The following is a 21,746-nucleotide window of genomic DNA, read 5'->3' on the forward strand; positions in this document are numbered from 1 at the left end:
TACAAGTAGAGAGTGTTTCAAAGATCTATAGAAACCAATTATGCATCGACATCCAATCTCACACACATATTGAAAAACACGTATTTAATTAGCAAGACGTTGAACGACCCGTAATGCATTTTACTGTTTGAAACACATCCACTGCATTTCTCTGGAAGTTATGGGGGATCTCGGGAGTCACTGACAGTAGTCAAAGAAGGAGCTTTAAACAAATGAATCATTGTTACCAGATTGTCCTCAACAGGTTGTTGAAATCTATCATTTAACCTAGTAATACAACATTGTACTGAAGTATACATGGTTTTGTTAAAAAGGTCTGTGTTTGTGTTAACATGTCTGTAGTCGTCTGTGTTTTGAGGAGATACAGAGTCAGGGATAGTGCATCACTGTGGACCTAAAGCTAGTGACAGTTATATTTGAGAGTACAGTAGTGGACTGACGCAGAGCTACAAAGCACCCAGTGTGCTCTTGCCTCTTTCCACACACAGACACACACAGTCACACACACACACACACACACACAGTCTCTCCCTCTTTTGGGCATACGTGGTTTTCTGATCGTCATTTTGTCTACAGTTGTTTTTCTTCCTTTGCCCGGCTTTGATTAGTCTGTTGCTTAATGGCTAAAAGCAAATTAGACACCAGGTTTGTGTCAAACATCAGAAACAGCACAATGTTCTGACAGTATGCATTAGTACAAGGTAACGATTAAGGTATAGCTACTAATATCAGTACCAAATAAATATCAAACTGGACTGTAGGGTGAGTCCCCGCGATACGATATTATCGCGATACTCGAGGCACGATACGATTCTATTGCTATTTTTAACATTTTCCGATGTGCTGAGAATTGCGATACAATATATTGCAATTAAGCTTTTTAACTGCATATTATGTCCAGTACACTAAACTAAATCAAGAACTGTTTTGTCAAATAAGATCAAATTGTCAGTCCGTTCATCTCACTTAAGTCTATTTATTTGTATTTCAGTCTAATTGAACTTGAACATGAATTCTTAACAATGCAACTTGTTCAAAATGAATTGTGCAACCCCTTCAGCAGTTAAACATTTAAAAAGCATATCTAAAATATCATGTGAAAAATATCGATACTTGGCCGCCATGAGACGATATAATATCGTCACACAAAATATTGCGATACTGTATCGATGTTTTACCCCACCTCTACTGGACTGTAAGGTATCGTTTTGTATGTAGTGTTCATACAATACATTACCCATACATGAGTATCTTTGGCCTGACACTCTGGTTTCATACAAATAAAACAGATCAAATAAATGAGGCTCCTGAAAAAGCCAAAAACAGTTTGTTAGGTTTAACTTAATTTTAGTTTAAATATATACGTACTTTTCCCATTCCTGTTAAAATGTTGTATTAATTCACAGGAAATCTGTCCAAGAAAAGCATACAGTTGAAGCTGTAATTGCTCATAATGCATCAAACAAATGTATATATTAAGGTAATGTAAGTACAGGACATACACAGTCTACAACTTCTTCATAATATTTGTTTGAAATGAAAACCAGATTACTCTCAGCCCTCCTCAGCAAAGAAGAGTAGGAGCAGAACTATACAAGCCTCGCTCCCTTCACGAGCGCAGTGGGAAATGTAGTCGATCATGTTAATTTGTGTTTTGTGGCAGCCTGAGGGAAGTCGAGAGACAAATGAGAGAAGCGAAGGAGAGTAAAAATAGAGACCTGATTCTCATCCATCTCCTCCGTTGGCGGGGAATAATTAGCATCCTCATTAGCATACGGTCATAAATATGGCAACATGCCGACATCTGAGAGTGGAGAACAATACGCTACAAGTGGCTGAGAGTGTTGAGTATGTATGCATGTTTTTGTTTGTGTTCTGCTCTGCATCATAATAGTAGATTTTTCACCACTTTATTCTTAAAAAGCAGTCACTTAAAATTCGTTGTTGACACTCCATAAATGGACTCATTATACTTAAAGGAAGAATGTGCGACATTTAACACATGAATACAGCAGATATCAAGTGTATCGGGGCGCTGGTTGCGCAGTGGTTGGTTGCGCACGCCCCATGTGTGGAGGCCGTGGTCCTCCGGGCGGGCGCCCCGGGTTCAAATCCGACCTGTGGCTCTTTTCCCACGTGTCGTTCGCCCGCTCTCTATCCCTGATTTCCAGCTCTGTCCACTGTCCTGTCTCTCCAGTAGGGTCAGAAAACGCCTAAAAATAAATCTTGGAAAAAAAAGAAATCAAGTCTATCCTATTCCTCTGTAAATGTTGTCTCTGAGTCATGACTGTCGACAATGAGTGAGAAGCATGAGTCCCGCCGGCTATGATGCTGTCAGAGTCATGTTTACATGGATGAGATAGAGATTGTTTTGGTCTTAGGAGGCTTATTCAGATGTCACCTAAGCGCTTTTAGATCACGGTCTTTTCTGCTATGAGCTAACTAAAGTGTGCTAACATTAGCCTGCTAACACAGCACTGTAGACCACATGCAGCTCGCGCAAAGGACACGCTTGTCTGCCGCGTGCGCTCATGTCTTTCATGGTAAACACGAGTGGAGAGGGGTTGGAGGCGTGTCGCTGGAGGAGAGCGGAGGCTTCGGTACGGCGGGGGGGAGTGGCCAAACAGCAGTCTGTTTTGGTTTCATGTTGGTGCTCAAGGGTGACATCTGCTGGACCAAAAAGTCGCACATTCTTCCTCCAGAAAGAAGGGCATTACATTTGTTTTTTGATACAAAAGTTACTTATCTCTTAAATCTTGCTAAAGACAACGGAGAATGTTTTTTTTTTTACTATCATCAACGTGGAGGATAAAAAAAGAAATAAAGCCCAGTCTCTGTAAACGTCAGACTGACTCTGTTAAAGTGTTATACGGCTTGTCTGGGTCTTCACTCACAAACACCAGACGTCTCTGTCTGAAGGATAAACTCTGTCTCCGTTTATCCACCTGTGTGTTTTGAGGTTGAGATGAGAGTTTAATCACTTTTGGGAATTGTGTGTCTGTACACAGGAGTTGTTTGAACAGGTCTTCACTTACTGAATATCCCCTGACAGCCATTCATTCACTTCTGACGGCATATTAGCAGCACAGCAGGGGGATATTTGGCACAATCACACCCGCGAGATCGAGCTTGACATTTATAGGCTCTCAATTTATAGTTGAGATTATTGCCACAGACCTTTTTGTGGTGCAGGGATATTTTTTTTTTTTACTAGCAATCCAGTGTTTCTTACATTGATTCCAGTTAAACACATCAGTTCTTGTGTGCAGTGCCACAACATGTTTTGTTTTTTTTCCCCGAAGGAAAGAGCTTCAGTTATTAGAAAGCTCAAGTAGTCAAGCTAACCAGCCACTTCTGTTGTGATTCATCCCTGAAGATAGGCAAGTACTAGCAGACACATATTTAGAGGAGAGTGTCAGAAATGAGTAATCTAAATGAAGGAAACTGAGTAGAAGTGGGTCAAGAAATTAGATTTGTAGTCATTTTTGCCCCCACCGTTTTTCTGGTCTCTTAATAGTTTCATTGAAATAAACGACAGCTTAAAAGAATAGTTCAATCGGGTGTTTTTCACAAAATAGTATTTTGTGTGTGTGTGTGTGTGTGTGTGTGTGTGTGTGTGTGTGTGTGTGTGTGTGTGTGTGTGTGTGTGTGTGTGTGTGTGTGTGTGTGTGTGTGTGTGTGTGTGTGTCTGTGTCTGTGTGTGTGTGTGTGTGTGTGTGTGTGTGTCCGTAGCACTATTAACTATTGAGTCTATTGCCGTACAGCTTTGTAAGACACCAGTGATGCTCATAATCCTCATGACTTTGATAATAAGGTCAACATTGCACTTTGGGGTTACAAAATCATTCACCAGTAGTAACATTTCCATTATTCTCTGCTTTATGTTTTTAGCTGATGTCATGCTTAACATTGTTTACATGAGTGTGTTAGCACACCTACATTACATTCGTCTCCTTTCTAATGAACACCTACTGGTAGATGAAGCAACCCACCAGCAGTGTTATGCTTTAACTGGAGCTGATGAGAACTGAAGTGGCCTGTGGCGTTTAATGTTTCTTTACCCTGTTTCACCTCTGCTACAGCCAGAGTTACAACAGCTCTTTGTTTCTCCTCAACTTCCCCTCTGTTTGGCCTCACTTTGTCTCACCACTACTGTTTCTCTAACCACAGCTGCTATGCTTCCTCCTGGTGTGTGTGTGTGTGTGTGTGTGTAAGACTGTGGTGCTAGAGTAACTTGTCGACTGTTTCCTCACGATTCAAGCGATCTGAAATGAGACTCAAGCCCTGTGAAATCTGCAGATATTCAGATTACAAGTCGACACAATCTGAGCTGTTCCAGACCTAGACAAAAGAGTCATGCCTGATCAACTGGAAGAGAACAAGGAAGCATACTTTCACTTTCCTTCCTTTCTAACTTGTTTCCTTCGTCTTCCTTCCTGCAGGTTTCAGGAGAAATGAGGAGATGAGAGCCATGGAGGTTCTTCCAATCCTCAAAGAAAAAGTTGCCTATCTCTCAGGTAAGATTATGTGTGTTCGAAATGTCTATGTACCCCGACTCTAGGGCTGGGAAATTAATCAAGTTTCAGTTTCAATTTTGATTTTGGCTTCCCACGATCATAAAAACAAGATAATCCAGATTAAACGATTACTGTGCCGCATGCTGTGTCGCGCTCGTTTTATCCATAGGTTTTTTTCATGATCGTGAACGTTTGAAAGTGTTTGTTGTTATATTTAAGCCAAGAGTAAATCACCACTGCCTCAAAAAATAGTACATTTCATTTCAATTCATATATTAGATTTGTTTTCACTTGTTTATTTGAATGTATTACTTGATTTTCAAAGAGTTCAAGTAGCGTTTAAGTCTGATAAATGCATGTGATGCAGATGTTATAAAATCAATGAGTTATCTAATCCTGATCGCAATATCAATAGATAGATAGATAGATACTTTATTGATCCCGAGGGAAATTCAAAGCCTCCAGTAGCAGGTTACAAAGACGTACGTGACAAATTAAACCACAAAACCGACGCCCCCCCTCCCATACATATATATTAACCCGAAAAAAGATTTAAAGAATACCCCTAGATGAATCAAACTTAAACTGTGAAATTAAAAATAGACTTATACAAGAAATGTACATTACCCGTGCAGGGATAAAAATATGTGACATTTAAAACAAGAACCTATAAACAGTTGAGGAAAAAAAATCTGTAATTAGACCTGAATATAAAAAAAAAAAAAAAAAAAAGTGTTGACCTTCTGAAAGTTGTGTTGTTTATATATGCACAGCAATGTTTAAAAAAGCAGATAGTGCAAAATTATCAAAAAACAGACATGAAATAACAGGCAGTGCAAACATTAAATTAAAGGTGCGATTTATTTAAGTAATTGAGATGATCATTAGAGTGTCCAGCTAGAGGCTGACTCTTGGGACAGCTGTGCAGATGGGAAGTGGAAAGAGGAAGATTTAGTCCAAGTGTGTGCTTTCCCCCTGCCATAACCGTGAGGTGTTGTACAGACGTATGGCCAATCAAAGGAAATATGATGATGACTTTCGCCAAAATCGAGCAGCCCTAGCCGACTGTCTGATCATGTTAGACAAGGTTAATGAAGCCTTACTTTGCATATATGCACAGCTTGCAGGTATTTTGCACACATTCTGCCACTGTTTCTTTAGCTCTCTCTCTTACACACACACACACACACACACACACACACACACACACACACACACACACACACACACAAACACACACGGAGCCTCATACTCTGCCTGTAAAACCTCATAGAGTGAGACTGAGGCCCAGACACTTAACCCTTGACTATTCTCAGTACACTTTCAGTACATAGACACGTGAGAAACACATAATACACACCTAGACATCCCTTGTTTATGAAACATGGTCAGAATTTAGAGGATATGAAAACTACTGCTGTGTCTTTGTCCCCTCCAAGGGAAGTACAGCCATGTTTGACAAGTGCACACAAAAACACACATACTGATGGGGCAGACACACACACACACTAAAGTCCTGCCAGGGAAACTCACAGGAGGCCAAGCTGGAGAAGAGGACTGCCAAGAACATCCAGCGGGATTATTTGTAAAACACACCAGACATCATTCTGCTCATGCATGCATGTGTGTATGTGTGCGCGTGTTTGTGCGTGTGTGTGTGTGTGTGTGTGTGTGACTGGGCCCAGACACTTAACCCTTGACTATTCTCAGCACCCATACAGAACATGAAAAAATGAAACGTAAGAGTATGTTTTGTCATCACTTTAATCTACTTTCATCCAAATGCTGATTTAAAAAAAAAAAAAACAATTCTCGAACACTTCAGAAGTCTCAAAATGAAAGATATTGTAATAACTGCATGTGCATGTTGTGTACACACTCCTCTTTGGTCTCCTCTTGTGTGCAGCTAAGGTCATAGGCAGTAACACACTGATGACACCATGACTCAGACAAAACACTGAATGTCAGAGAACGAGACAGAGGGAGAGAAAGGCAGGGCCAGGTTGCCATGGAGATGACTTACTGTCTTCTACAGCATCCCGTAGTAGTCGCTTGCGGAGTAATTGGCTTTGAAATGAAGGAGGGAGGGAGGTAAAGGACGGACCATCGGTGAAAAGGAGGGTAAATGAGCTAAGCCTATTATCCCGAATCTGGCCCCTTAATAAATCGGCCATGTTCACCCTCACTCATGCCACGTGAGCGTTTTGATTTCCTCCTCTGAGCAGCCGGGCCGGGCCCACAGGCACACAGCAGCCCGGCTGAACTCGACTCGTTTGTGTGCTGAACTCAGTCAGCCTGTGTTTACAGCGTGAGCACAGCAGCTCTCTGCTTCAGCAACTGGTCACAAACTAAAATATTCTTATTATAATACCAGATTCATAATTCATAAGTCAGTCTCATTATTATGTATTTGCAGCAAATGTCACCCAGCCACCAATTCAAATGACAAAATAATATTCTGAGGATTGTATTTAAGATACAAGAATATGAACGCAGAAATTCTGTAATAAAAAAATAGCTGATAGGAAAAAAAAAATACAAACTGAAGGGATGCTGGATGAAATACAGAACCATTATTAGAGGTTGTATGGGACTGGAACATATTAAAAGTTTTATATTTTATTGCAGCTCAGCATCTCATATCAGTCATTTACTGACAATACAACTATACTTTGACTGTATATGATGTGTCATGTTCTTGCCTTAATCTAACTTTGTGTGTCTGTGTGTGTCTGTGTGTGTGTGTGTGTGTACCGCCTCAGGTGGCAGAGACAGACGTGGCGGTCCAGTGTTAACATTTCCATCACGCAGCAACCACGATAGAATACGAACGGACGACCTGAGGAGACTGATTGCCTACCTTGCTGGCATCCCCAGGTTAGACATTCTTTACTTTTGTTCTGGGCTGTGTGCTGAGTACACTACTTATGCACATGTGCTGTCATTCATCTAAAGGGAAGGAGAAGCAATGACACAAAACGAAGCCAACACCCATAGCCAGTGGACGAGGCTCTGTAAGGCACGTGAGAGAGCAGAGATGAGCATGTGAGGGAGGAATGAAGAGAGAGAAATAATTCAAGACCAGTAAGCTTGCTGCAGATTCTTTGCTGTCAAAAACCAGTTCTAGTGACATGGTAAGATGCTGAGACAGAGAGAGGGAAAGCCTGAGCTAAGAGAGGGATGTATAACAGCAAACAAATGAGGGGAGGAGGAAGAGATCAACAGAGAGAAAGCAGTGCAGAGAGAGAGAGAGAGAGGGAGGGGAGGAGGGGATTAGAGCTGACAGAGAGAGGGAGAGCGCATGTGTGAGGAGGTGTGTGCGAGCAAGAGAGCGAGCAATAGTGTATGTGCGAAAGCAAAACAAAGTGTCGCAGTAGCCGAGGCAGTGCAGCAGCAGCAGTAGTTACTGTGGACGAGAAGCTCCTCGCCTCGAAAGGTAAAACATCGCTCTGCTCCAGCTCTCTGTTTACTTCTCTGCCTCTCAAATCTGGCTCATGTCTCATCCCTCCATCTGTCCTAATCCATCCATCCATCCTGTCCTACCTCTACCCTCACCTCCGTTTTAGTCACCACATTATCTGTGTGCCGTTTCCATTGAGCACATTCACTTTTAGTAAGATGCATTTGACTGACTTTTTAAGATTTTAAGGAATTCATAATATCACTGTCATCATGTCATGTTTTGCACACCTTCATCTCTTAACCATTGTTGGATTTTGGTATCCAGAGGTGTTCTATTTTGGGAGAGGCAACATCTGCAGACAGCTGCGCTCTGGCTTTCTACTGACAGCCCCTTACAGAGGGAGAGGTTTTGAACATGATGTAGCTTTTAGAGATGCAAAAATAGATGTTTACCACAATAACATTTATGGTTTAATAAATGAAAAAACCAGATGGAGGAGTGATATCTGAAATGCATGGCACTATCAAAGGGCCGAGTTAGTTGTCCAGGTTTGTAAATTCATAAAATAGTTTTGATAGAAACATTTGTGGGAATTTGTGGGAAAATCTTCGAGTAAGATTTTTCTTCCCAACCAATGAAAACAGTTGTTTTTGTAATATCTCATGTTTTTTGGGGGGGTTTTTTTAAGCATATTTTTAGTTTCAGGTGTGTGCAGCAGATGTACTTCATTTCTGTGTGTGTGAGGTCATTCGTTAATGATGTCAGGCCCACCAGGCCATCATGTTCCTGATGTAGAAATGTGCTGATTTGTATTTTTATACTTATGCACACATTTGTGACTCATTGGTCACAGGTTTTTGTGTGTGTGTGTGTGTGTGTGTGTGTGTGTGTGTGGGTGTGTGTGTGTGTGTGTGTGGGTGCGTGTGGGTGCGTGTGTGTGTGTGTGGGTGGTTGTGGGGGATGTGTGTTGACTGCGTAGGCTTCTCAGAGTATAGAAAATGCGTCATATCACTGTTTGTTTTGATTCTCTCTTTTTTTTTCTTTATCTCCCTTTACTCTCACTGTCTTCCATCCCTCTCTCATCCTTTCCCACGCCTGTCATCTGTCTCTTCTCTCTCTGGATTATTCTCTCTCACCAATCCCCTCACTGCCCCTCCCTCCTTCACATCCTCCCTCCCTCTCTTCTCTTTAATTCCTCCCACTCCCGCCGACCTCCATCCATCCCAGCGAGGAGGTGTGTAAACATGGCTTCACGGTCATCGTTGATATGCGCGGCTCCAAGTGGGATAGCATCAAGCCTCTGCTGAAGATCCTGCAGGAATCGTTTCCATCCTGCATCCACGTCGCCCTCATCATCAAACCAGACAACTTCTGGCAGAAGCAGAGGACGAATTTTGGCAGCTCCAAGTTTGAGTTTGAGGTAGGATGAGAAAAATCTTCCAGTTCTGTGTGGCGCAGTGATGCATTTGCTACAATAGCAGATATGATTCTTAGATTGCTGACTTTATCGGAAAAGATGCAAACGTTTTTTTTTCTTCTTAGGTTTAGGAACGACACTCGAAAACAATAATTTAAATGCAAATGCCAGAATATGTTTTTTTTTACAGTCATATATTACCATACATGACAACAATTGATGTCAACTTAAAACAATTTATAATGATGTCGTAGCCATTTAAAACTGAGGAGATGTAGGTGGACTGCTGCGATTCAGACGTGAGGCTTTCAGTCATAGCTACATGTCATTTATGTCATGTCAGGCTGCATCTCAGTCGAGGATAAACTTCACTGATTGGATCAGGTTGTTAAAAGAAATTGTGATACAGAGGTTGTTTTTTGTGATGCAGAGATCAATTTCTATATTTGACATTTGTGAGTTATAAATGTAGAGCAAAAGTCAACCATATTTTCTCTAATTTGCTGTCAGCTGAGTTGTGATTGTGAACGCAGCAGCTAGCTGAGCTGCTCATTGTCAGCACATTTCATTATTTTCCTCCCTACTGCTTTGGATGCGTGCAACCCCAGCCAGCTGTCTGCCAGACGGAAAAAAAAATTAATCGAATTCAACCTCTCGAACAAGCACACAGCAGATCACGAGCACCAGCGTTTGCGATGCAGATCATTGAGCGTTAGAACCTCATTATCACAGCTTTTTTAAATGACAAATTCAAATTTTAATGCCCCGACTATTCCTTGTTTTTAAAAAAAAATTGACACCTAAAATGTGCTCCTGCTCCACTTTTCCAAGCTGGTACAACAGTGAAAGCAGGACTGTGGGGTTTAATCAGTCGAGCCTGGATTGGAAGCCTGTTTTAGTAAATGCCTTCTAATGAGGACTAGTTAACAACTCCCCACCCTCTGTTTGATCAGTCTTTAAAAAACACTCCTCACTGTGATGATGATGAGCTTCGCATTCTGAGACGAGAGACATGCATTGATACAAACTCACATCCTGCAGAATCCTGTTTCTCTGCACAGTTTGAGCCGCGATTCCTGTAAAGTGTGTTTCTGAAGCAGTGATGTGGAAGTAGCGCTGATTGCTCACATGGCTGTTCACATACACAGGTCCACAGTAGTCTGATGACACCTTATTGATTAGGCGAGAGGGGAATAGGCAGATGCCACGGGGCAGGTTATAGTTATCCACAAGCTGGCCTGCTGTGCGACTGGGAGCCATGCGGGTGTTGATTGTGTCCCTGCCTTCATGTATCACTGCCTGACCTCTTACTGTACATTCATTAGAACTATTTGTTGTGTGAAATTGAAAACATTGAAGACCATTGAGTAAACAGGTCTTCTTCTTTTTTCAGCATTTTGCACATTGGGAACACACATAATTGACTGTCACTGAAGCAAGTATTTGTGTTTGCATCAATAATAATAATAATAATAATAATAATAATAACTTTATTTATATAGCACCTTTAAAAACAAATGTTTACAAAGTGCTGCGACTGACAAAGCAAATTCAGCAACACAACAACAGAACAGGCCAAACAGAGAGGGCAAGAATAATATGAATGCAAATAACAGGAATAAGATAGATACAACAGGCAGGTATGAAGAGGCAGTTTAGTACAATGAAGATAAATTAGTTTAAAATCAACCAGGAGAGAACAAAATTAAAATTAAAAAAATTGAGAGAGAGAGGGACGACATCACATCACAGGCTGTAAACACAGAATGAAGATAAAAAGAAGGGACAAACGAGAGATGGTTAAATGAATAAAGCAACAGAAAGTCTTTTCGGGGCTTGGACTGTTCGCTCTCCTCTCTGTGGATTGGATGTCGGAGAAAAGAAAAGAAGCAGCGAACTGAAGAGCAGGGAACTTGCTTCAACCTTGACTTTAACTGTTGATGAATTGTTTGGTTCTCTGTGGGTGGTAAATGGTACCCAATAGCCCTGACCGCCTCCCCCCCCCACCTCACCATTCAGGAGTACAAATCAATTAACTTGAACAACAAAAGCGGACATAGCAGTAACAGTCCTTTCCCCTGTTAAGGGCCACTGTGCTTTTTACCCAAGGACAACTGTTCGTTTCTACATTGTTTGGCCTACACAGCTAGCTATCGTTCTGTCTCCATCCATCTCTGGCCATGTGTGTGGGGGTGTTGTGCGGAGGTGGCTTTGCAGAAAAACAGAGGCACTGAGACAAAGCAGGGAGAGACATTTCCTTACTGTTTCTCTGAAATTGATATTTTGTAATGTGGAGAGGATTTAGTTCAACTTACCTCTAAAGTGAAGGCAGACCACGGGTGGTCTACAAGAATCTGTACAAAAGGGTTTTCACCTGTTTAATCCTGACATCACAGAGACAACATGTCGTGAGTGCATTACTGTTTTGTAGGTGTGCACAAGATGACATATCTCACATCTTGAGTCCGATCACAGATTTGTGTCACGGATCAGATCGTTTTTTCGGCTCGAAACAAAAAAAATATAATCTTTATTATTTGTTTGTTTATTTAACATGGACATACAGTAACATTGGTGCTGTAACATTTAACCATGCACAAGTTCCAGATGCACTGCTCTTAGTGTTTATAGCAAAATGCTCATTTGCAACACCTGTCCACGGGTTTATTAAAAAACGTTTCTAACTCCTCGGCTAGCCATGACTGTACCTGTGCATTAAAACAGAACAAAAAATGACGATGCATCTCCGTGATGTATTGCATCCTCAATTATCTTCATATGTACACATTGCAATAGCAATAAAACAAGCACTGAGATAAACCTGAACGCCCTTATTACTTAGAAGGTGCGTTTAAAAAATCTGAGTATAACAGTGTGTAATATAAATAACTGCATCATTTTTAATACCAGTGTTTGTACCACTCAACATCAATACATAGACATCAGCAGACACAGTGAGAGTGAGCAACACTGTTTGATACCAAGTATCCATCAACACTGAAATATCAACACTTTACACATTTGAGTCTGAGAATTTTTTTTTTTTTTTTTTAAATGAAGAACGGGGCTGTCTTCCTATTTTTACAGCAAATCTCTACGGCGCCTACACACATGACTTAAATGTTGCTTTCTTTTCTCTGACACTGCACACGGATTTATCTTCACATGCAGCCTGAACTCAAAATCAAATATGATCTGTTGCATCGCTGCTGTTTTGACTGTGATAGAACAGTTGATGCCACAAATGGTGTTTTTTTCCCCGCTCCATGTTAAAGTGTCTCTTGTATAGTGGAGCTGGAGTGTGCTAAATTAGCAGGTTCAAAAGGTTGAAGAGAGCTTCAGTAATGTCTGATGATGTATCCGGTTATTAATTGCACTACTTTTGCTCAAATCTTATTTCTGAAACTCTTCCTTACTTACAAAACTAGAGAACCAGGGGCTGCTTATGTCCTCTGTATATAACCACATTTCTGGCATCACCAGATGGCAGTGAACATTTTTCAAAATGCAGTGAGAGAAGAGGAGATTAAAGGCAGTTTGCTCTCAATTGACTAAAGTAAAGCTAAATCCACCTAAAACCCCTCCATGTCCACTCTCTTTTATCTCATCTACATTCCCCCATCTTTGCACCCCAGACCACCATGGTGTCGCTAGAGGGCCTTTCAAAGGTCGTTGACCCCTCCCAGCTGACGTCGGACTTTGACGGCAGCCTGGACTACAACCACGATGAATGGATAGAGGTAAGATAATCAGACTCATCCTATACCTTAAGCCAAACGGCCTGGTCGGAAAATCTATCTATAACTCTCAATGACTTTTAATTCAGAAGTGCCTTTATTCAGTAAGCAGAGAAAAAGTGGATGAATTGTATCAAGGTGTAGAGTAGCAGATAGTTTTGTGGTGTCAGTGGTAGCCAAGCAGAACTAATTGGCACCTTATTATATGCTGTATACATCATTCAGTATGTAGTATCTACAGTTTAAACATGAGTGACCTTCTATTGGTAATAATTGAAACTCAAACTCCTTGATTGAACGCTCTGCTGTGTTGTTCATCAGGTGCGTGTTGCGTTCGAGGAGTTCTCTGGTCATGCCACCCAAATGTTGGCTCGACTAGAGGAGATGCAGGAAATTGTCTCAAGGAAAGACTTTCCTCAAGATCTGGAGGGAGCGCGGCGGATGATAGAAGAACATGCCACGCTGAAAAAGAAAGTTATAAAAGCCCCGATAGAGGAGCTGGACACTGAGGGACAGAGGTAAGCAACCAGTCTGTTTGAGTTCAGTGCTTTGCTTAAAATCATGACTGAGGCAGAACTGTCTTCGCAACTATTTTAAAAGTCGTCCTCCATTAAGATTGATTTGTTCTTACTCGTTTCTGCTTCAAGGAATGTCGTTTTTAGTTAGCTCACTAAAAGTTGTTAAGAAAAGTTACAATACACAGTTTAAACGCCAAAATAGTATGATCTTAAATCCTTTAACCTATCACATCAAGGGGTATTTTGAAGACAGCGGATATGCAAACACAAAAACCCGACATATAGTGTTTTCACGTACAAACAAAAAACCCTGAACATTTCCCTAAATGTGCAGGTTTAAACAAAGTTGATTTTTTTCACCCTGATTTTAATCTCACTAGTCTCTTATCAGGTGGTGGTAATAATAATAATAATATTTTATTTGTAGAGCAAATTTTAAAATGGAACTGTTTGATGCACTTACTATGTAAATGAAACATCAGCATTGCTGTAACAGTCCTCAAAAATCTGGTCCATTAAATATAAAACCGTGATTGGAATGGTTATTTATCTCGCTTCTATTGATGTGATTTTTAACACATCAACAGAAGTAAGCTTTTCACACAAACAGTAAAAACAGAGTTGTTTTAGCGACACAGATAAAACAGTCATGAGTAATTCAGTCCTGCCGTCCAAATACATATGAAACCCATCTCCAGGTTGCTCCAGAGAATCCAGAGCAGCGAGTCCTTCTCCAACCGCAACGGCGGCGGCAGCGGGGGCAGTGGCGGCAGCAGCGGTAGCAACAGTGGGATGTGTAACGCCGACACCCAGGGACTTATGCCAAGGATCACCCAGCTGCTGGACAAACTGCATTCCACCAGACAGCACCTCCACCAGGCCTGGCATGTCCGCAAGCTCCAGCTGGATCAGTGCTTCCAGCTCCGCCTGTTTGAACAGGATGCAGAGAAGGTCGGTTGATCGCCTGTGTTGGGGGTCATTCAGCATGAGAAGTGATGTAGTGGTAATCTATAACTACAGTTGGTGATTACTGTGGGGCAAACGACTGCCAATATAAACCCTATCTTCATTACATCCACAGAAAAGCATTGATTAATGCACATGAACCGGTTTCCTTTTTATTTTGACAATTAAACAATAATCCCTCAAATAAAACCGGTTTAAACTGGAGGGCTTTACCCTCCAACCCCTACAGTATTAATAGACAGGGCGATGGAGAATACTGTAGCTTCTGCAGGCACAAAGCCACCTTCTCTTCTGACAGCTCAGGTGATGACAGCTGCAGCACAAAGTGAAAAGAGACACGGAGAGAAATTCAGAGATCCATGTTTGAGCGAGGAGAATAAAAAAAAAAAGAAGCAGGTTGCAGCAACAGGGAGAGCTGCAGTCTTGGATACACTGCAGTAGTAGGAGCTTGTTGCTAGGACACCATAGGCCATGAGTTGTTCTCTTGGAGAGCCTGAGAGGATACTCTTAATTGAGGCGGTCCTTTTTCTCTTCATACTGGCCTGGAAAGATGACAAGTATCTGCATGTTGCAGCAGTCAACACACTTAAGTCTCTACACACCGGCCAGGTGCCAGCTGTTTGTTTTCACCTGCTCTAGCGAAGCTCTGTGAAAGTTGTCACTGAACCGGAATCCTTGTGCATATGTTTTTCTTTGGTTTGCTTATATATTTTTCTGTGACTCTTCTGTCATCCTCCACGCCTCAGATGTTTGACTGGATCATGCACAACAAGGGTTTGTTCCTGGCAGGCTACACAGAGATTGGCAACAACCACCCCCACGCTGTTGAGCTGCAAACCCAGCATAACCACTTTGCAATGAACTGCATGGTAAGACACACGCACGCACACACACACACACACACACACACACACGCACGCACACACTCCCTCACAGCAGGAGGTAATACTTGTCCACCCACTTGGACTATCAGGTCCGTGGCCTGCACTGTATAATCATATAGTTATGACATTTAGTATCAACTTCTATAACTGTGCTCAAGTGTTTGTTTGGAACAGCCTCTGCTTTTGTGCACTTGCACATTTCTGCGTGTTAGCAGCAGCAGCAGCAGCAGCACAACTAGGTATTGAATAATCCTATTCTTTATCCACAAACAGGCTTATGTAACCATTATAAAACTGTTTAGAGGAGGAATCAATCTAGCCGCTAGAGCCTTCAGATGAGAAACTATGTTGCTCATTCATTAGCTCTCACTTCAGTGTCTGTCCCTTTTTTTTACTTGCAGTGCTTCATTTACACTTTGCTCAATGCTATCTCTTTGCTTTCTACTTTTTCTTATTTCCTTAATCTCTTTTTTATTTATTTCAGTCTAACCCAATTAAGGTGTTTTATTTAGCCACAATCTTTTTCTCAACCATCATTTTCATTTTCTCCTCATCGTGCTTTGCAGAATGTGTACGTGAATATAAACCGGATCATGTCCGTGGGCAACCGGCTCCTGGAGTCGGGTCACTACGCCTCCCAACAGATCAAACAGATCTCAGGTCAGCTTGAGAAGGAATGGAAGGCCTTCGCAGCAGCATTGGATGAGCGCAGCACGCTTCTGGAGATGTCGGCCAGCTTCCATCAGAAATGTGACCAGGTGAGTCAGAAACAACACAGATGTTGAGCTGCAGCTGGAGGTTTTTTTTTGCAGAAATGTTCCTTATTCGATTCCCATGCTGAACACAAGCAGGGACCTTTCTGTGTGCACTTTGCATGTTCTCTCCAGGCACCCTCCTCCAGTCCAAAGACACGCTCATTAGGTTAATTGATGATCTAAATTGCCCGCGAGTGTGAGTGTCTGGTTGTTTCTCTCTGTGAACTGTTCCAATAACAGCTGGGGTTGGCTCCAGCCTGCCATGTCCCCAACACAATAAGCAGTATGGGGAATGGATGGATGGTTAATATGGGGAATATTTAAATCTATTCAAATATGGTGAAAAAAGGTGCATCACAATGATATATATTTTTGTTTAAATGTTCAGCCGTAGATTATCTGAGCAGCCGGCAGGGTCATCTTTGAGTATCATCTATTTTATGCTTATTTTATTATTTCTATTCTATTTTATTTTTATAGTCTTCTGCTGTATTGTGTTTAAGAGCCACTGTAACAACCAAATTTCCCCCAGGGATTAATCAAGTATTTCGTAATTCTATTTCTGATTATGTGAGCGAAACGCTGATAATCCTTTAAAAAGTTTGATCTATGAGCCATGTTAGACACGCAGAGGAACTGATAATCTTTTATCAGAAATAACTCAAAATGCTGGTCAAATTTGAATTCTATGCTTTTTTTTTTTTTAGACAATATTGTGGCTCTTCTTGTTGTTGACATCTACTTAGATTTTTATGTAAGAGGTATGCAAAACTGGAGCCCCCGTAGTCTATTTTGACTTATCCAACTTTCTTAGCTTTTAGATTGATTGGACCAAAAAAAAATTGAAAAATCTATTTTGATTCCAATTTTATCTGTGTACACTAAATTTAAATTTCAGCCAGCTACAAAGACAAGCAGAGTAAACATTGTCACATCATCACAAGGTGAAAAAGTCCACCATTCCTTGATGTCTTTAGCTCGTAAAATATGTACACTTGGTTTATTTATTATACAATCCCAAGTGTAAAAAAGACTTAAAATATATAGAGTAAATGTGGTTTTACAGAGTCAAGAATTACAGGGAAAAGCTGCCACCCGCTGTGCAGCAGTGTTTAATTCCACTCACTGTGTCTTAAACTTTATTGTTGTGCATATGATCTACATACCCAACTCATGCATGAACACAACACAGTATATTATTGTTTATGTAAGAGGGGGGGGGGGGAGATGCTTTAAGACAGTTTTAGTTGGGACTGGATTAAGTTTAACTAACATTAATGTGCCTTTGGGACCAGCTGATGTGATGACCTCCACTGTCTCAATGAATGCACAGGGACATGTATGGACACACAGTCCTGGTTGCAAAATGCACATTTGGCCTCATTAAATCTACAAAGCCTTACATATGCATCACATTAGCATAAATTTATCTACACATATGAAAAATGAATTAAGTATTATCTCCTGTTATTTTTATCTGAGCTCATTAGTCATGACACTATGGAATGATTCAAGGCCTGAAAGAGCACATAAACAGTCTCCCAACCAGGGAACATGGGTGGTACAACTTTTCCGACCTGGAACATTGCCGTCATCTGAGCAGCCTTTCATGCTTGTTAGCTGAAATAGAAACAGCTTTTTTCCCCCCATAGGTTTCACCACAACCTTTCCTGCCTCATATATACTCAGAAGCTCATTTTCACTCTTTGTTCAACTCCCATGTGTTATTCCAACTTGTTAACTTGTTTAAAAGGGGATAAAGATCAATTCAACTGTCTGAAGTGTCCTTTAGAGACCCCATTCTTATAGGTTTGTTGTCTTTCTCACACAATGCGTAACAGAGAGTTAAGGAAGTTACCAGAAGCCGATTAACAGTAAACTCATCCATTGATAATTCTGCTGACAGCTCCTATAACTTCACATAGGGAACATTTCTTCATGTTTAAGCTAAGTAGTGGTAAAAGAAAATGTCCCTCCAATTTCTCCTGCCCTACGGTTTTGTCTGACTAACATGTGACTCCAGAGAAGAGCACATGTGTGCACTGTCTCATGTGAGTGCTTCTTGTAAAATCGATGCATGCTTTTCTTCCCCTGCAGTACATGAGTAATGTGGACTCGTGGTGCAAGGCGTGCGGGGAGGTAGATTTGCCCTCTGAGCTGCAAGACCTTGAAGATGCCATCCATCACCACCAAGGCCTTTATGAACACATTACTGCTGCTTACTCTGAGGTAACACCCCACTTATCCACATGTGCAAAAATCTTAAGTCGTACCATGCCCACAGAGCAGGAATCAGTGTTGAAGAAGACTGTGCAACTCAATTTATTGACAATCACAACATCGCTAAAATTGTATTTAAATGAACTAATGTGAGGATTTAGAATTGCTGGGCAAAATAATAATTACAATCACAAATTCCTCCATTGTTGTTCTTTCATTTACCATTACTCTTTATGAGTATCTTATCAAAATTGTTTTGAATTGGATGTTTATGTTTGGGTTATGATTTTATATTATTGTATTTTATATCCTTGTTAATATCGTGTTTTTAAAGTATATTTTCCAACCGTTTTTACAGGTGAGCCAGGATGGCAAAGCCCTGTTAGACAAGCTGCAGCGACCTTTGACCCCAGGCAGTGCTGATTCACTGACAGCATCAGCAAACTACTCCAAGGCAGTACACCACGTCCTGGACATTATCCATGAGGTGCTGCATCATCAGAGACAGCTGGAAAACATCTGGCAACACCGCAAAGTTCGGCTGCACCAACGTCTGCAGCTCTGTGTATTTCAACAGGATGTCCAGCAGGTAAACACACACATATAGAGTATATTTATATATATTTATTTTGCTTTATATGTTTCTTTTTGTCGGGACAAAACTTATTTGCAAGTTTTCAGTTTAACTTGAGGGTGAGACAGTAATTTGAAAATAGCAGGTTAGAGTACTGGTAAGAAGAATTCTAATCTTAATAGAGGGTTTGATCTCAGTAGCAGCCACGTTTCCTATCAAAATGTCCTTCAGTATTTCGCTGGGACCATCATGTGTTTCACTTGGAAGGAACACTGGGGAATTTCCTGAAATGTAAATGTTCTCTGCAGACCAAAGGCTTGAAAACAAGTCAAATTACTGTGCCTGATAATCATATGGTCCAAAAGGAAGATAAAGCGGCACGCTGTCCAAAAAGCAACAATGTGGTGACATGGCCGCTGTTGCCACGGCAACTGAATTGGGTCATGTGTCCATGCAGATGCTGGTCATCTATTAAAAATATAAAGGACTGAGGGCAGGACGATGAGTGTGAATAGCAAAGGGTACAGATACCGTCGACAACTCATCACCATTTCTGTCACCCCTCTCCTCCTACAAGCTCTTTTTGTTTTCTTGACCACGTGTGGCTCATCTACCACCTTACAGTGCCCCCCTATGGTCCTGGCTATTTTCAAGCTCACTGTGGACTGTGTGGTCTCTGTGTACAGGTGCTGGACTGGATAGAAAACCATGGTGAGGCCTTTCTCAGCAAACACACAGGTGTGGGAAAGTCCCTCCACCGAGCCCGAGCTTTACAGAAACGGCACGAAGACTTTGAGGAAGTGGCACAGGTATGTTTTGTTTCTGTATGTCTCGCTCATCACGTGCTCTCAGACAATATAGCACTGTGTTTTCAGTGATTTTTCGTTTGTTAGAACCGCAGTGCAAACTCCACTTTGGTGGTTTAAAAATCATGAAATGTTGGATTATTTTTGGTGGGTAATTAGATTCTCAGAATTTGACTGGAACTTTTGAGAAATATCATGAATCAATCTTGCTCTTTAAAAAGTTGTTTTAATAGGTGATTAAAAAGTCCACTGCTTAACTGAGTAAAAAGTGGTACTAACAGCAGACTACAGATAGGTATTACTGTGTAAAAGACATTAGTGAGACAGTCTTAATGAATTTATGACTCTTTCCCATTTATGTAACTTATACTGCCAACTTGTCAATTGTGGCCAAAGTGAAACTGTTTTCAGCAAATCTCACACAGTCTCACTTTAAACTTGGCGCAGATGTTTCCCCTGAAGTTGCCAAAAATAACAGCTCGATCATCCAATGAGTTCTTAGTTTCACATCACACCTGATTGATGATTGTTGTAATCTCTAAGGGAATGCAGCTCAGCACGTATACTCAGTATATGTATTACTACGGATACTGCAATTACAGGCCCCTTGTTTGTTACGACTATTTTTTGTGATGTAATGATTTTTCAGCAATGGGATTTTGCCAGATTCAAAAATCTGTGATGTCAGCTAATATCAACTTTTTGTTATATTTTCCCTTGATGTTGCCATTTGTTTGAGTAGAATATGTCTCTTTCTCTTCAGCCACTATCTATGTATGTATCTATTTCCTCTGACTTGTTATTTCTGTGACACTGCTTTACTATCACTACCTCTAATCAGTGTAAACCTCTTCTACATATCCTGTTTGTTATTCTTCCCTTTCTCTACACATTTGTGTAGCATTATTACGTTTTTTTCCTCCTGGGTTAATCAGTCTCTCTGTCTCTCTGTCCCCGGCCTTGGTGTAGAATACTTACACCAATGCGGACAAGCTGCTTGAGGCGGCCGAGCAGCTGGCCCAGACGGGAGAGTGCGACCCAGAGGAGATCTACCAGGCCGCCCACCAGCTCGAAGACAGAATCCAAGACTTTGTCCGCCGCGTGGAGCAGCGTAAAGTCCTGCTGGACATGTCTGTCGCCTTCCATACACATGTCAAAGAGGTAGGCAGCGAGGATGACGTAACGCTGAAGTGGATGGTGGGCTGTGTGTGTTTGTGTTGATGAGTTCTCACAGTGCTCTCTAAACAAGAGGGACATAATTACCAGAAAAAACGGAATGTGTTTGTATTGTTTTTCTTCAGTGGTGTGTGGTAACACATTTTTTTCACCAAGTATTTTTCTAATCTGAGTATATTCTCCAGTACTCGTCTTCTTAGGGAGGATGTTTTTGGCATTATTTTTGGATCAAGTTGAGGCAGTAGTTTCAGAATTTGTTTGTAGCAAGTCATCTTGCTTAGTGAGTGTTATTATTTTCAATTCAACTTTGTATAGCGAAGTTTCACATTAGTCTCATTCAAATCTCAATGTGAAAATTACAAGAAACGTTGGAAGAAAGTTTAAAAAGCGGTTTTCACATATAATCCGGATAATATATAGCTAATTGCAGGACGAACGCTCCGGAGATTCTCCCGACCTAGCCGTTCACATATGCTCCTCACAGCGGGGGACTATCCCTGTCAGAGGGGAGGTCGGGGGATTTCCTGAGGTAAGACGTGACGTAAATAAACAACGCAGAAGTAGCGGCCGAAGCAACGGAGTCCGCTACACGACGTTGTAATGAGAATATTTGTCTTCATATCAAAGCTATGTGTAATCCAATGGAATGACAACATCCACAAAAGAGTGGAGAACAACATACTGACGACCAGAAAACATAATGCAGCCGTTTAATTACACAGACGGAGATCTTAGTGGTCGCGTGCAGACACTTAAGGCAGTCACTCTATATA

General features: G+C 41.2%; 1 protein-coding gene across 5 annotated transcripts in view; it reads left to right on the forward strand.

The window, feature by feature from the left end:
* LOC132991017 (triple functional domain protein-like) overlaps nt 1-21,746 on the forward strand; it is a 77,693-nt gene that overhangs the window by 26,067 nt on the left and 29,880 nt on the right. For all 5 annotated transcript variants that reach the window (XM_061059571.1, XM_061059572.1, XM_061059573.1 and 2 more), the window contains exons 3-14: nt 4,443-4,517; nt 7,280-7,394; nt 9,148-9,340; nt 12,973-13,077; nt 13,396-13,592; nt 14,291-14,543; nt 15,305-15,427; nt 16,009-16,200; nt 18,295-18,426; nt 18,776-19,006; nt 19,678-19,800; nt 20,767-20,958. In XM_061059571.1, coding sequence (XP_060915554.1) covers nt 4,443-4,517; nt 7,280-7,394; nt 9,148-9,340; nt 12,973-13,077; nt 13,396-13,592; nt 14,291-14,543; nt 15,305-15,427; nt 16,009-16,200; nt 18,295-18,426; nt 18,776-19,006; nt 19,678-19,800; nt 20,767-20,958 — 1,931 coding nt within the window. The remainder of the gene's footprint in view (nt 1-4,442; nt 4,518-7,279; nt 7,395-9,147; nt 9,341-12,972; nt 13,078-13,395; nt 13,593-14,290; nt 14,544-15,304; nt 15,428-16,008; nt 16,201-18,294; nt 18,427-18,775; nt 19,007-19,677; nt 19,801-20,766; nt 20,959-21,746) is intronic.

The sequence above is a fragment of the Labrus mixtus genome, chromosome 16, assembly GCF_963584025.1.
Source record: "Labrus mixtus chromosome 16, fLabMix1.1, whole genome shotgun sequence".
NCBI classification, from domain to species: domain Eukaryota; kingdom Metazoa; phylum Chordata; class Actinopteri; order Labriformes; family Labridae; genus Labrus; species Labrus mixtus.